This window comes from Vitis riparia, chromosome 3, assembly GCF_004353265.1.
Source record: "Vitis riparia cultivar Riparia Gloire de Montpellier isolate 1030 chromosome 3, EGFV_Vit.rip_1.0, whole genome shotgun sequence".
Taxonomy (NCBI): domain Eukaryota; kingdom Viridiplantae; phylum Streptophyta; class Magnoliopsida; order Vitales; family Vitaceae; genus Vitis; species Vitis riparia.
Genome location: NC_048433.1, coordinates 2,868,454 through 2,883,758, shown reverse-complemented (window position 1 = coordinate 2,883,758; position 15,305 = coordinate 2,868,454). Strand labels below are relative to the sequence as shown.

Here is a 15,305-nt window from a genome sequence, read left to right as displayed (position 1 = left end):
GATTTTGAACGATAATTAATGAAAATAAATTTTTTTAGAGATGGAGGGGAACAATAAGAAAAAGAGTGTTTCTTGTCATATACGTAGTAGTTGAAAGTTCTGTAGATGCTTGTTGGTACTTGGTAGTAGACTAATAGGTCACAAAAAGAAGAGCATGAGCGCACCATTTTAAGATGCCTTTCCTACTTCTAAGTCCAACCTTCACCTGTAGAAAGTCACAAGGATATCATGGGCAGCCATACCTTCTCCAACATGTATATTTTAAAACAGCCGTGGATATATATATATGTATTGGACACTAAGTGTAGGAGAGGAGAGGTGCAGCAGCTTATCTTCTTCTTCTTCTTCTTCTTGAGCAAGGAAAATTAATGGATCAAAAGATGAAGGTCTGTGTGACGGGGGCATCTGGGTTTCTGGCTTCTTGGCTGGTTAAGAGGCTTCTCTTGTCTGGATATCATGTCACTGGAACAGTTAGAGATCCAGGTACAGAAACCACCCACTGATCATTATTGCATGTAACTTTTGCTTTTTTGCTTGTTTTCTTGCCTTCTTAACAGAGAAAAGCTGATGAATTATGAGCAGGAAATGACAAGAAGCTGGCACATCTGTGGAGGCTGGAGGGAGCAAGGGAGAGGCTCACATTGGTGAGGGCTGATTTAATGGAGGAGGGCAGTTTTGACAAGGCAATTATGGGGTGCCATGGTGTCTTCCACACTGCTTCACCAGTAACGGGATCTACTGCTGATCCAAAGGCTTGTTGCTTTCTTCTCCTCTCTTTCTTCTTTTATTGGAGCCGATCCAAATGCTTGTTGCTTTCTTCTCCTCTCTTTCTTCTTTTATTGGTGCTGCCCCAGCCAAATCCCCACATGTTGCCATTTAGAGTCTACATAATATATTCCACTATCCCAACCATCACACAACCACACCAAAATTTGCCAATTGAGAAAGCTTTTACTCTTCCTTGACTTTGCCCAGTTGACATTACAACTAACTAAAAAATGATTTATTGATGTTGAATCTATTTTTTATTTTTTATTTATTTTTATTATTTTCTTTCCCGAATCAAACATAACCTAAATTAATCTATTTGATGATATGATCCACACTGAGTACAGTCTTCTTCTCTCTTTACTGCTCTGCTTTGTCTGCAAATGGTGGCTGAAAAACAATTAATCAGAGGGAGCTAGCTACCTTAATGAAAATCCCAGTTGGGCAGACCAACAATCTATCTGAGAGATGAGCCCTTTTCTACAGTAGGATCTGATTTTGAAAAGGGAAAAAAAACGCTAATGCAATTGGCTCCCAAACCTTCACCATTTGATTATGATAATTGCACTGTTTTTACTTCTATTTCTCTGGCAATAGGCAGAGATCCTGGTACCTGCTGTTGAAGGCACATTAAATGTTCTTCGTTCATGTAAGAAGAACCCATCTCTAAGGCGTGTAGTACTGACTTCATCCTCTTCCACTGCGAGGGTAAGAGATGATTTTGACCCGAAAATACCTTTGGACGAGTCCTCCTGGAGCTCTGTGGAACTTTGTGAGAGCCTCCAGGTAACATTTCTTTCTTCTGAAATTGTCGCATGAGTTGAAAGGCGTGACATAGACAAATAGTCTACAGCTGAAACCTATGCCAAAGGGATGCAAAACTCTGCTACGATGTTACATTTTTATGATGCATTAAATCAGTAGCTAACATATTTTCCTATTAATTCATGGATTTTTTTACATGGGGATGGATTAATGGATTATAAAAGATATGGTATGCTCTATCAAAAGTCCTAGCTGAGAAGGCAGCATGGGAATTCTGCAAGGAGAACGGAATCGATTTGGTGACTGTTCTTCCCTCATTTGTCATTGGACCTAGCCTGCCACCTGATTTGTGTTCTACTGCATCTGATGTTCTTGGCTTGCTTAAAGGTAGTTGGTCTCTTTTTATTCCCATAACGATAATATATGTTCGTAAGTATAGGAATGGAAAGACTGAATATAAGAGTGTTGCTTTGAAACAAACAGGGGAGACTGAGAAATTCAAATGGAATGGAAGGATGGGATATGTTCACATTGATGATGTTGCACTCTGCCACATCCTTGTTTATGAGCATGAAAATGCCCATGGACGATACCTTTGTAACTCAGCTGTGGTAGACAATAATGTGTTAGCCTCCTTGCTGTCGGCTCGCTATCCATCCTTGCCTATCCCAAAGAGGTTAGCATTTTTTGTATCAATATTCTATGATGTATATTATATGGAAAAAGTGTCGGACACCCTATATGTATGAGATGTTTTTAATTTTATAGACATGTTTACCTCTTGAGTCATTTCGACTCAAAGTAGACAATATCTATATAATTAGGAACGAGTGATTATACATGGTATTAGAGTCGATATCTGACCTCTCGATGTGGGAGTTTCTATGACCCGCAGGAGATGTCTGTCAAGACATTGTGGGACATAATCTGTTTGTATGGAGCAAATACTATATATATATATATGTATGTATGTGTGAGCTCCACCTAATCTTGTAGTTGCATTTTAAAATCGTAAGGAATCAAGAACCAAATACATAACCAGATACTATGTTGGGTAATTTGGGTTTTTGGGGTTGTGAGTTCTATAAACCATTCTCATGCTGATGACACCACCATTTGGTTACTCATTCAATTAATCTGTATGGGAATCTCAGGTTTGATGCCTTGGACAGACCATACTACGAGTTCAACACTTCAAAGTTGCAGAGCTTGGGGTTCAAGTTCAAGTCCATACAGGAGATGTTTGATGACTGCGTTGCCTCTTTGGTGGAGAAAGGCCATTTGGGTCAAGTCTAATTTGATGAGATGGATAATTTCTGTAAGGAATTTACATTGCTGTAAACAGCCTTTCTATGAGAACGACAGCAAAAGAGAAAATTATCCTACATTTAGTATAGTTAATGTTCATGACTTCTATGTATAGTTGAATCAGACGTAAGAGACAATGCATTCAAACAAGAACTAGCATGAGAGGAGGCACCACCACAGCCATACGGCCGACATGTGGACACGCACCCACATGGTCGTTAACGACTCTTGTGGCTGCAAGTGGTGCCACATTTTCATATCCGCCATGGATGTTATGCAAATATCCCCATCACACTAAGCATACAAATTCATTATGACACCACCTAACACTCCTGCAATCAATAAAGGCCCAATCGTGTCCTGTACGGAGCCACTGGATTTCGTGCTTCATTTTTTCCTCCATTGTTCTGCCATGACCAGAATTCAGGAATGTTACTCATCAAGGGGAGGCCGAAGTTGGTCGATGGTATGGAGTAGAAGTGCCGAAGTTTGTTACCATTCATTATTAATATGATCAAACCCAACACATTTTTTATAGATTTGAGTTAAATATAATCAAGGTAATGTCAAATTTGTATCGATTTATATAATCTGTATAACCCGTTTAATAATAGATAATTTTTAAATCAACATTTATAATACAAAGACCCGTTTAATAATTATGCTGATTATCATAATTATAACTTTAAATTATTTAATCTATAAACTTATATAATAGCTAATTCAATATAATTATTAAATAAAAGTAATTGGTTATTAAATGAGAACCCACCAACATCAACGACCCCATTATGGTGGAAGACTAGAGGACGTGGACTCTTGGAAGCCGCTGGTGAGTGGAGTGTGCAAGTTTACCCAAGTGGACATTACTCACCTTACCTAGAAGTATATATGTGAGGATAAAAAGGACAAAATGATAATGAGGTGATAACGAAATTTATCCTCAAACAATACCAGATGGGTATTTTGCAGCCTCTGGTGTCCATTTTTGCTTTTTGCCATTCTAGGGAAATATAAAATCCACAAATTTAATAAACCTGGATAAGTGAACAATTTCACGGCCTCAATGCTGTCGTACCAACTCACCTGTAGTAAAGGAAGGCTGTGATGAAAAGCATCCTCCCTATTTGGATTGGGATTGGCTCTGGTACTGTGGCAACTACTTGTATATAATCACAAAGTCTCTTCTTCTGCTTGGTGTCCTTCCATTGCAACAAGTTCCTGAAAGCAGCAAAAGTTGAGAGATTTTGTCCATTTTTTCACTGCAAAAAGGGAGTTAAGACTAGGAGTGCCAAAGGAGTGGTGCCTACAGCCTGCAGTCAAGTTATACCCACAGGGAGCAATGGGTTGATTACTGTCCCAGCTTTTAATGTTGCCAACGCCCTGACCTCATTTCTGTCAGCAACTGTGAGGATTAATGTGTTATCTTTTCTTGAATTTGTCTGTACGAATACGGGTTCTTGCTTCTTCAATTGAAGTTCTATTTTAGTGGGTTCTTTGTATGTGGGGGGACGTACAAAGTCTTCCAGTTTTCAGAATAAATGCTGCTCTATGTGTAGTCAATACATATCCTTAGAATTTTGAAGATTCTTCTTGCAGAGTAATTTATCCATTTCTTTTAATATTTCTAGTCAGTGAATTCTGCTCCATGATTAATCTATTCAGTTTTCCTCATAACTTCATCTGTACTTTCTTTAGCACCTCTGATTGGTTTTCGCATGTGGGCACTTCTGACTTTGATTCTAAATTTTCGGATTAAGTTGTATGTTTCACTCTTTTCATAACATGTTGAATTCATTAGCATATATCGTTTTATGTTGGTAGGTGTTTGTTATTTGTATCCACTGAGGAGGGAATTCCAAAATGGAGAAATCAGGGGCATGGAGTTCTAGTCCCTCAACTTCCTCATCAGTAAAAGAGTATCAATCCACCGGTAGTATTATAGATGGGAAGCAGACATTGGAGGTGTTTGAACCGGCACGGAGCCAGGATTTAGAACAGCTGCGTACTGATTATAAGGGTGACAATGAAGATATAGCAGCATCGGCACAAGTAGTAGAGCAGGGAGGCTCTAGTAGGGAGCCTATCAACAAGTGGATGGCATTTCAGAGGGAGGCTTCTGGGAAGTCTAACGTCACTGATAATTCCATTACAGGTGTAAAAGCTGAAGGAGTTAGTCCAGTTGAGCGGTCTCCTTCTTCTAATCAGATTTTAACCTCAGCAAGCACAATAGCTGAAAGAACTGCAGAATGGGGGCTGGTTATGAAATCGGGTTTGGGAGACGGTCTGCGAGCATTGGGAAGGTCATTTGGAGAAGGGGATCAAAGCAAAAAGTCGTTAGAGAGACTTGCAGGGGAAACAACTAGGACATCAGAGGAATCCAATTATGAAGGTGAATCAGGGTCCTTCCCCAGGGTATCTCAAGAGTTGAAGGATGCTTTGTCAACCCTGCAGCAGACTTTCGTTGTTTCAGATGCTACCAAACCAGACTGCCCCATTATGTTTGCCAGCAGTGGGTTTTTTAGCATGACTGGTTACACTTCCAAGGAGGTCATTGGAAGGAACTGGTAAGTTCTTCTCTGTTCAATCTCTACAAATTTGATTATACATAGACTCCATTGTGGAGTTAACCAGCCAAAACTTTTTTTTATCTTTTCCATTTATAAGGATATTCTCACTTTCTCAAAATAGGGTAGAAGCTTTAGTTGTAACCAGTACCATCAGGTCATGGATGGTTTTCAAGGTTTGGGAATTGGGATCATCCAAATATTTCTTTTAACTTTCTTCAATGGGATTTTTTTTTTCTACTGAGAGAAGTGCTTTCCCAAGGCTAGTACTAGTACTTCCAGCACCATTGCCAGCACCATCTTCTTCTTTTCAGTGGATTTTGGGTTTTGATTTGGAAATGTACAAGTGTGGTGGAGGTTCAAACTTCAACATGGTTGCCCTCTTTGGTGGTTGCAGCCGCTTTCTTCAGGGACCAGATACAGACGAGAACGAAGTTGCCAAAATACGAAGTTCTGTCAAAACTGGGAACAGCTACTGTGGCAGGCTCTTGAATTACAAGAAGGATGGCACTCCTTTCTGGAATCTTCTAACCATCACCCCCATTAAAGATGACAAGGGGAAGGTCATCAAATTCATTGGGTGAGATTCTTTCTTTCTTTCTTTCAATTTTGTTATCTTTATAGTTTTCTGGTATAATAGAGGCTAAGATAACTACTAACCCTTTCTTCAATTGAAATGTTCAACATGGTTTCTGCAGAATGCAGGTCGAGGTCAGCAAATATACAGAAGGTGTGAATGAAAAGGCAGTTCGACCAAATGGATTGCCTCAGTCACTAATCCGTTATGATGGTAGTTAAACAAATATAGCCCCCCAATTTGGTTTCAGAGATGATTATGAGCGATTCTAATTTTTCATGTTTTCCATGTAAATAGCTCGTCAGAAGGAGAAGGCTTTGGGCTCGATCACAGAAGTTGTTCAAACCGTGAAGCATCCCCATTCTCATGCTCATGCTCGAACTATGAGTCATGATGGTACAGTCAAGAATGAAGAGGTGGAAAAGTTCCAACTTGATTATCTTCTGCCTAAATCTGCTGAGCTTGACAACATAAGCACACCTAGTAGACAAACACCTCAAGTGGATTCCAGAAATATCTCCCGCTCTGGTTCTCGTCAGGAAGCTGGCAAGAAATCTAGAAAATCGGCACGGATTTCTTTAATGGGGTGGGTCTTTTAATTTAACATTCAGTTGTTTCTTTGTCATACTAAGTTTGGCAGTTGATACTTTGTTAACAATTTTGTTAGGATTCTTACCTTGTCTACCCTTCTTTCTAGATAGCCTTAACACCCAGACAAGTAGTGGTTTTCATGTAAGATGTTTGCTGATCTCTTGCAGGTTTAAATCAAAATCTATAAGTTCCTTTAGTGCACAAGAGTGTCAGCCAAGTATCGAGCCAGAGATTTTGATGACAAAAGACATAGAACGCTCTGAGAGTTGGGAACGTGCTGAAAGAGAAAGGGATATACGTCAAGGAATTGACTTAGCAACCACTCTAGAACGCATTGAAAAGAATTTTGTGATAACCGATCCAAGACTTCCTGATAACCCAATTGTAAGATTAAGCTTTTCATGTTTCTTTATTTTCTTTCTAGTTTTGGTATGGTAGGTGGGGCAGCAATGTAGAATAATAAATACTAAAAAGCTAAATTTGGATGGTTTTTTCTGTTCCAATCAATCTTCTTGTTAACAGCAGAACCTTCAATTTTTGACACTTTATTTGTTGCATACTTTCTGTAAGAACATAGACTTACATTTTTGTTATGCAGTTTAGGTGTTCTTATTGTGCAGATTATCTAGAAAGTGATTCCAATTGGTCCTTGATGTGCAGATATTTGCCTCTGACAGCTTTCTTGAATTAACAGAGTATACTCGTGAAGAAATATTGGGAAGAAATTGTCGGTGTGTATATTTTACATGTTAATTTAGTAATTCAATTTGCCTATCATCAACATCAATACAATTCTCATTAGCTTCATTTGCGGGACAGATTTCTTCAGGGACCTGAAACTGATCAAGGAACCGTCTCAAAGATAAGAGATGCTATCAGACAACAAAGGGAAATCACAGTTCAGTTGATCAACTACACAAAGAGCGGTACGGTGCTAATAATCTGTTCTTAGCTTGGAGGCATCACATTTTACTCTCTCTCTCTCTCTCTCTCTTTTTCCCCAAAACAATTGCTATACCAAAATGATTGATTGCATGGATTACATGCCTTGCAGGAAAGAAATTCTGGAATTTATTCCACTTGCAGCCCATGCGTGACCAAAAGGTGGCTATGAGATACTTATTCTATATAACTCTTAATTTGGTTTTGGATGAAGAGAATGTATTTATGCTGCAGCTTCCTTCATGACTTTCCAAGTCTCCTGTTATATGCGTAGGGTGAACTTCAATACTTCATTGGTGTCCAATTAGATGGAAGTGATCATCTGGAACCCCTCCGAAACCGCCTGTCAGAGCAAACTGAGCAACAAAGTGCTAAGCTGGTATATATATTTTTTCACCGTCTTTGAATTGTTTATGAGTGGATGTTGGACTGAGTGTGGGGGAAGATTCAAAACAAAACTGATACAGATCTAGAAATCATGAAATTTAGGTAGGAAATGTGAGAAAATTTTTTGGAAGTACGAACTCTTGAAAGAAGTATCAATCAATTTAGTTAGAAAATTTTTTAGTTCAGACAAAATCTTAAAAAAAAAAAAAAAAGAGTTTGTGCTCAGTTGGCTGATTAGGTGTTCCCACTTACCAGTAAGACAAGAATATTTGGCTGTCCCACCAAGTTTGCAACATGATATGAGCTTAGGGGCACAACCATCATTTGATAACTTATGAAATAACAGTAGGAAGTAGACCTGGATAGAGATCTGTGTTGGTGATATAGCATTAAATTTCAGGACTTGGAGGTGGAAACGATTTTCTAATCAAGCATGTTCATACTCATCCCATGTTTCCTTTTGGTTTCTTTAAACATCCTTTACTATCAACATACATAAATATATAACTGAGCGTAGCTCTAACTCGAGAAAGTCTTATCCTTACCATTTAAGATGAACCATTTTCAAAATATTTGTGTGTCACTATGTATATATATAGTCAAACCTATTCCCATATGTGCAGTTACTTCATCCAAAATCAATTCTAAAAAGAACTTAATTCTGACAACTGGTGCAGGGCTATTTTGATTGGTTCTTCTCATGGTAGTTACAAAAATATTATATATGTTTCTTATCACATAAATGCCCAACAACAATAGGATAATTGTTTGAGAAAATGATCATACAAGCATGTTCTTTTACCAAAACAGGAGAAAAGAACAGGAATTTGAAAAAAAAAACTGTCATTCAAGTATAACTGGCACCAGTTCCATTATCATATATATGATTGAGATGGTATTCCATAATATTCTTATAAATAAAATAATTAAAATCTGATTCTGAATGTGTTTCTACTTCATTTGTTTTAATGCTTCTGCCCATTTTTATCTATTTTCAGGTCAAAGCTACTGCAGAAAATGTTGATGAAGCTGTTCGAGAACTTCCTGATGCCAACTTGGTAAGGTACTCTTTTTTTTGCTTTGTGTTTGAGTTTGGATTGATTGCTAGGAGGTGTCCTTGAAAATCATGACCTCTCTCTCTGTGACTTTGTACTGTTCCTGTTAATATACAGGCATAAGTGCCTGTTATGAAGATTATGTCTGATTACATTATGTGGCACTATGTTAATGTGGGCTAAAGCTTCTTATCTGAAAAAAAAAATAGTGAATATTGGTATGGATAGGATCATGGAAGTTTTTGACTGATGCAGTACCTTCAATGGTTGATTTCAATTGTTGATGGGGCCAACTTTGATTTTTCCCCTTTTTAGTCTTTGCTATATGACCAGTAAGGATGAGATCCTTCTATTTCTTCAAGTACGGCTGATGCAACTCTTATATTGTTCCGTTTTTAGAGACCAGAAGATTTGTGGGCAATCCACTCTCAACCTGTCTTCCCAAAGCCTCACAAGAAGAATAACTCTTCTTGGATAGCAATACAAAAGGTACTGATTTATAAATTTGATTTCTAACTGCAATTTCTATGTTCTTCAGTCATCAAACTTCTTGGTATAGAGATTTATTGAATTGACTCAATCTGAGCATAAACCTGTGCTTTTATATTGCTGTGTCTCTTCCATCTCTTGGTTGTCTTCTTTACTGATGCTTTATTTTTTTTTCCTGTTTGGACTTCTTAGATTACTGCCCGTGGCGAAAAAATTGGCCTAAGTCATTTCAACCCTATAAGGCCATTGGGTTGTGGTGATACTGGCAGGTACTTGCCATTGTTGTTTTTTTATTTCAAAGCAGAGTGTTCAAGTCTATTGATGCCTCTGTTTTTTCTTTTTCTTTTTCTTTTTCCTTTTTATAAATATTGGTTTGCTTATTCATGTTTTGGAAAACTGATGCTTATGAATGCTATAGATCTTGAGGTCTGATGGAAGCAGTTTAAATCTAATTTTTATTTTAAAGTGTATGAGAGTTTCATTGTTGATAAGGTATTTATGCTGTTGGTTGCAGTGTTCATCTGGTTGAACTGAAGGGCTCAGGTGAACTCTATGCTATGAAGGCAATGGACAAGTCTGTGATGTTGAACCGCAACAAGGTCTGACTACTTAATGAAAACCTTGATTTGGTGCATTTTATATTTGGTGTGAACTCTATGCACACTCATATGTTTCTTAGTTCCTGCAACAGAGACGTTCATTCAACCGCAGTGATCAAATATGTGATTGAAGGATCTAATGTCATTGTGAACCATGTGCAGGTTCACCGAGCATGCATGGAAAGGGAAATCATTTCAATGCTCGATCATCCGTTCCTTCCAACGCTGTACTCTTCTTTTCAGGTCTTCACATCTTTGTAGCTATAATTTCCTTCATTTACTTTTCAAACTTATGGATTATGCAGAAAAGACAGACATCACACACACATGCACATAAACAATGGTATTGGTCTGCAGTTGCAGTTTCATGAATGGGACATAAGAAGGCTTTATAGCAAATAGTAATAGGTTAGATCAAGGTTTCTCGTTCGCTTATTAGCATTGTAGCTAAGTGTGCCATGTTCAGGAAGAACTGCAAGCTTGAATGCCAAATATTTTGCTTTTGGTTTGAAATTTGTTTTGCCTGCCATTAGTACTAGTTCTGCTTTGCCTTCTCCATTTCCTACCGGCATTGATCATAACACCAGCCAGGTTAAAACGTTGTTGGAGTATTGATTTTATGCTCTAGTACCCATCTAGATGCCAATTTAGAAAACTGATATCCTTTTCTTTTTCAATTTTTCTTTTATAATTACAATTAGTAATTGACCAAATACAATCAGGTATACTGATGTCCCTCTATCTTCTCAGACTCCTACACACGTTTGTTTGATAACAGACTTTTTCCCTGGTGGAGAGTTATTTGCCCTGCTTGACAAGCAACCCATGAAAATATTTAGAGAGGAATCTGCAAGGTACATGTTCTTATAACATTTACAGTGTCTATGACACTCTTTGCATTATAACTACTAGAAATTTTCGATTATCCAAAATTTTCTCTTATAGTTGCTGTAAAGCAAGTTGTGATAAAATGTTATGTTTATGGTCTAGTTACGAAATTTTCATTAGTCACAAACTCGATATAAATATCCTAATTTGAGAATATAAGTTATGGATTATACTATATGATATTTCATAGGCTAGCCATGTAAAGAGAAGACTGGGATTACTGATAAATTGTAGCTTTTCACCTCATTTTTGGCTGATAGGGTACTTATCATCAAGATATTCACACAGCTCATTTTTTTCACACTTTACTGTTTGAATGCTCACTTTTTTCACATCCCCAGGTTCTATGCTGCAGAGGTTGTGATTGGCTTGGAATATCTTCACTGTTTAGGTACTTCTGACAACCAAGAACTCATACTGTTTTTATTTCTTGTCTGTTAATTTAATTTCTAGTTGTTTTTTGTGAGTACCATAAAGAGTGAAACGATGTTACAAAATTCTTTTTTCTTAAACTATTGTTGATTTTGATTAAATAGAGGACAGGGATTCAAAATCTTTGCTGAAGAAACAGCCTGCCAGAATAGCTTGATCATCTGAAATATAATTTGATATTTATGCTCCATCAAGCTTGAAAGAATAACTAAATTGAATTTGACTAATTTATAGAAGAAAATTTTCTTTGCTTTTGTTTTCCTACTTGATTTCATTCTTTTAATTTTGTGATGTCTTGGTACAGGAATAATTTATCGAGATTTGAAGCCTGAAAACGTGATACTGCAAAAGGATGGACATGTTGTCTTAGCTGATTTTGATCTATCACTGATGACATCCTGTAAACCTCAAGTATGTAACCATTTTCAGTCAGTTGGATGCTTGTTCATCCTTTTTTTTTTTTTGTTTGGACAAAATTGGAAATTATCCAACCTGTAATAGCGTGTTCAAGTTTAATCCCACAATCAGATAGTCAAGTAATCCCATGCTAATGAGAAGCAATGCCCTGCTCTTTTCTCATGGACAACAGAAGATCATCCATGGGATAGCTAAATACTTTTTTGAGTCATCAGATACAAGCCAATATAATCCCCTTGCTCTTATTCACTGAACAAGCTTTTTTTTTTTTTTTTTTCTCAGATCATAAAGCATCCCCCATCTAAGAGAAGAAGATCCAAGAGTCAACCGCCACCAACATTCGTTGCAGAACCAAACACACAATCAAATTCTTTTGTTGGAACTGAAGAATACATTGCTCCGGTATGGTGGATCATCATTCATGCTTAATTTCACGTACTTTCAGGTTCTGAGCTTTAAAATATGTCAGTAATTCTTATACTCGCTTTCAACAAATATGTGCAATCTAATCCATTTCAATTTGCTAATGTGAATGAAATAAAATTTCATTGTTGTTTGACACTTTCCCTATGTTACATTGGTGCAATCTTCACTCTGTTAATAGGGAAATTCACCAGCTTAAGATTATACGATCCTAGCAATTTGCTACTACCTGTTTCTTACATTTCATTTGATTTCAGGAAATTATTACAGGCGCAGGCCACAGTAGTGCCATTGATTGGTGGGCTCTAGGTAAGCATATGTTGTACACATGATAGCATATTACAAATCTGTGTGGATGTCTGTATGCAGACCTGTGTGTTTTTTTTTTTTTTTTCCTCCTTTTCTGCATCATTTTCTTTGAAGCTAAAAACCTTTTTTCTGCTTAATTTGCTTGCTGGAGGATATTCTGCCTAATTCTTCTAGTCCCCATTTTCATGCCTTCATTTGTTTGTTCCTGTTTGATTTTCAGGGATTTTTCTGTATGAGATGCTTTATGGCCGTACTCCTTTCAGGGGAAAGAATAGGCAGAAGACATTTTCCAACATCTTGCACAAAGATCTAACTTTTCCCAGTAGCATTCCGGTAAAATCATCACTTCCTAATGCATTACCACTGTCTTAAGATAATTTCTCTTTGATCATTCACTTATGTACTTAAAAGTGTTGAGCATTACAGCAGAGGAGCAGGCAAACTTCTGAGAGTTTTTAAGTTAGTTTGAAATCAATTGAAAATATAGCTAACCAAGGTCCTATCATTGATAATTTTACCTCCTAGGAGTTGAATCAAGTCGGTTTATCCAGCCTATATCCTGGAAACCAGTACCCCAAAAGACAAAAATGGAAGCTGCTCTCCATTTTGGAGAAGCATTAAATTGTTGCCAATGAAGTGCTTAATACTTTTGTGCTGCAAGAAAAACAGTAGTTAGGTTTTTTTTTTCTTCATTATACTTCTAGGTTCTACTTTCCAAGACACCAAATTTGAGCCTAATTTTAGTTGAGCTGGAAGTGACATATCTTACTTTCTCAAATTTACAGGTAAGTCTTGCTGCTAGGCAGTTGATTCACGCATTGTTGAACAGGGATCCTGCCAGCCGATTAGGATCAACCAGCGGTGCCAATGAAATCAAACAACATCTATTTTTCCGTGGAATTAACTGGCCTTTGATCCGCTGCATGGTAGTAATCATCCCATTTCTATTTGTATGAAAAAGGGCCTAATGTTCTTGATGTCAAACAAGACTGTTAAACATTCATACTGATGTGCAAACCCTGCATCAGGAGATAGAGTGCAGTTTTTTATATGTTCTATTTGTTGCATGCAGAACCCACCACCACTGGATGTGCCTCTTGAGTTAATTGGGAAAGAGTCCAAGGCCAAAGATGCACAGTGGGATGATGAGGGAGCGCTTGCTCGTTCTATGGAAGTTTTCTAGAGGTTTGCACTAATTACTCCACCAACTTAGATCAGTTTAGGGTTTTTTCTGGAGTTCACTCCAAACATCTGCCATTCTTCCAATACTTCTTTATTCGGTTGATACGGTTTTATTAGCATCATTATTCCCCCTCAATTCATGTGGGTGTCCTGTTCCATACCATGGAATGCTGCCCTGGTTCAGTTTTGGCAGTACTTATTGGGAAGATGCTCTGTTGTTTACTTCATTGCTGGGAGTATGTATATTATATATATATATATATATATATATATATATATATATATATATATATATGTATCTATGTATGTGAGTGGGAAATGCAGTATGGCACTGGACAGGATGTTGGCCCTGCCCTCTCCTAAGAAGGCAAAGACTAAAGATTGTACAGAAAGAAGAAAAAGGCAATGAATCCAATTGTATCATGTAGGTACTTTCTGAGTGGGGGGAGTTGGAGAGGAGGATCAAATGTTGACTATCCCCCAGATGGCAAAAAGTGAGTAGGGCAGTTATGGGGGCAGAACCTCTGATACAGCTTTTCACAAGATATACTTCCATGTATCCTCATTGTATTGTAACTATTTTATGGTTGAGGTCCAGGGATCTGACTATTTACTTTCACTGAATAAAATATATAGATATATTTTTTTTATGAATAAGAATAAAGTATAAGTTAGTGCCTATTTTTTCATGATTTGCTGCAAAAGCCCATTTCATTTGATTGATTCCTTGTGCATAAATACATGTATTCACATCCTCAAATCTCTGCCAAAATGGAGACTGAATTGCAAAAATAAATAACCATTCAAATGATATCAGAGTAACCCTACATCTTCATTCCTATTTTGAAGATTTAAGAAGAAAAGCTTACAAGATTATATTAGTGGGTGAGCACATTTTGCTTGGCAAGCATCCACATTCAAGAGGCAGGACCTACAGAGTGGGCAGGTGAACTGATACCTGTCTAGCCAACCTTGAATGCACCCCATATGGAATATGTGGCCACACAGAGAGAGTTGGGTCACTGCATCTTCCCTCTCAAAGTCCACCAAGCAAATGGGGCACGTTTCATCAATTCTGCTGCCATCTCTGCTAGCCAAATCACCAAACATAGCCACTGGAAGTGGAAAATCATCTTGTATGCATGTTGGGTCATGGTGGAATGTGCAGAAGGTGAAGCCGAATATCATGAGCAGAACTTGTTTAATTTGAAGGAATGGAATCCAAACACAAATGTAGAAGACGATGGTGACAAAGCTAAAACGAGACTGGCCATACATAAGACAGATCATTTTGCATGCCCTCCTTTGTTCTTCTCTCTCTCTCTCTCTCTCTCTCTCTCTGAGCTCTGAGCTCTGAACTTAATAGAGATGGATGAGTGTTTATGTAGCAATAAGGATTGCAGAGTCAAATGTTTGTTTATTTATCAGGGATTAACTTAATCGCCTTGACTTTGGGGGAGGCGGGAGACTCCATATTAAGAATAGTTTAAGGTTGTTTCAGAATTGACATGCTGTTTAATATTTTGCTTAGGCAATTGTCTGACTTTGAAATCTATAATGGCCGGCGCCGGCCCTACATCCTCCTGGTCTTCTCCATATAGAAATG

The 15,305-nt window shown here is 37.6% G+C and overlaps 2 protein-coding genes across 4 annotated transcripts; both read left to right on the top strand.

The window, feature by feature from the left end:
* Positions 1-329: 329 nt before the first annotated feature.
* Positions 330-3,346, top strand: LOC117910907 (tetraketide alpha-pyrone reductase 1-like). Its single transcript, XM_034825091.1, has 6 exons — positions 330-483; positions 583-752; positions 1,366-1,554; positions 1,758-1,920; positions 2,017-2,209; positions 2,688-3,346. The coding sequence occupies exons 1-6, from the start codon at positions 369-371 to the stop codon at positions 2,827-2,829; spliced, it is 972 nt and encodes a 323-aa protein (XP_034680982.1). The 5' UTR covers positions 330-368; the 3' UTR covers positions 2,830-3,346.
* A 586-nt stretch (positions 3,347-3,932) lies between these two features.
* On the top strand, positions 3,933-15,242 carry LOC117911219 (phototropin-2). Of its 3 annotated transcripts, none has more exons than XM_034825493.1 (24): positions 3,933-4,248; positions 4,666-5,408; positions 5,806-5,988; positions 6,107-6,198; positions 6,283-6,571; positions 6,744-6,960; positions 7,237-7,307; positions 7,396-7,502; positions 7,631-7,680; positions 7,793-7,897; positions 8,904-8,963; positions 9,360-9,449; positions 9,642-9,718; positions 9,964-10,048; positions 10,211-10,291; positions 10,799-10,902; positions 11,278-11,327; positions 11,673-11,779; positions 12,068-12,187; positions 12,466-12,517; positions 12,738-12,850; positions 13,303-13,443; positions 13,590-13,702; positions 14,549-15,242. In XM_034825493.1, the coding sequence occupies exons 2-23, from the start codon at positions 4,705-4,707 to the stop codon at positions 13,698-13,700; spliced, it is 3,009 nt and encodes a 1,002-aa protein (XP_034681384.1). In that variant the 5' UTR covers positions 3,933-4,248; positions 4,666-4,704; the 3' UTR covers positions 13,701-13,702; positions 14,549-15,242. The 3 variants fall into 3 exon arrangements, with proteins under 3 accessions (XP_034681384.1, XP_034681383.1, XP_034681382.1); XM_034825492.1 differs by lacking the exon at positions 14,549-15,242 and adding an exon at positions 14,128-14,378; XM_034825491.1 differs by lacking the exon at positions 14,549-15,242 and having other exon boundaries at positions 3,934-4,441; positions 13,590-13,926.
* The last annotated feature ends 63 nt before the right edge of the window (positions 15,243-15,305 follow it).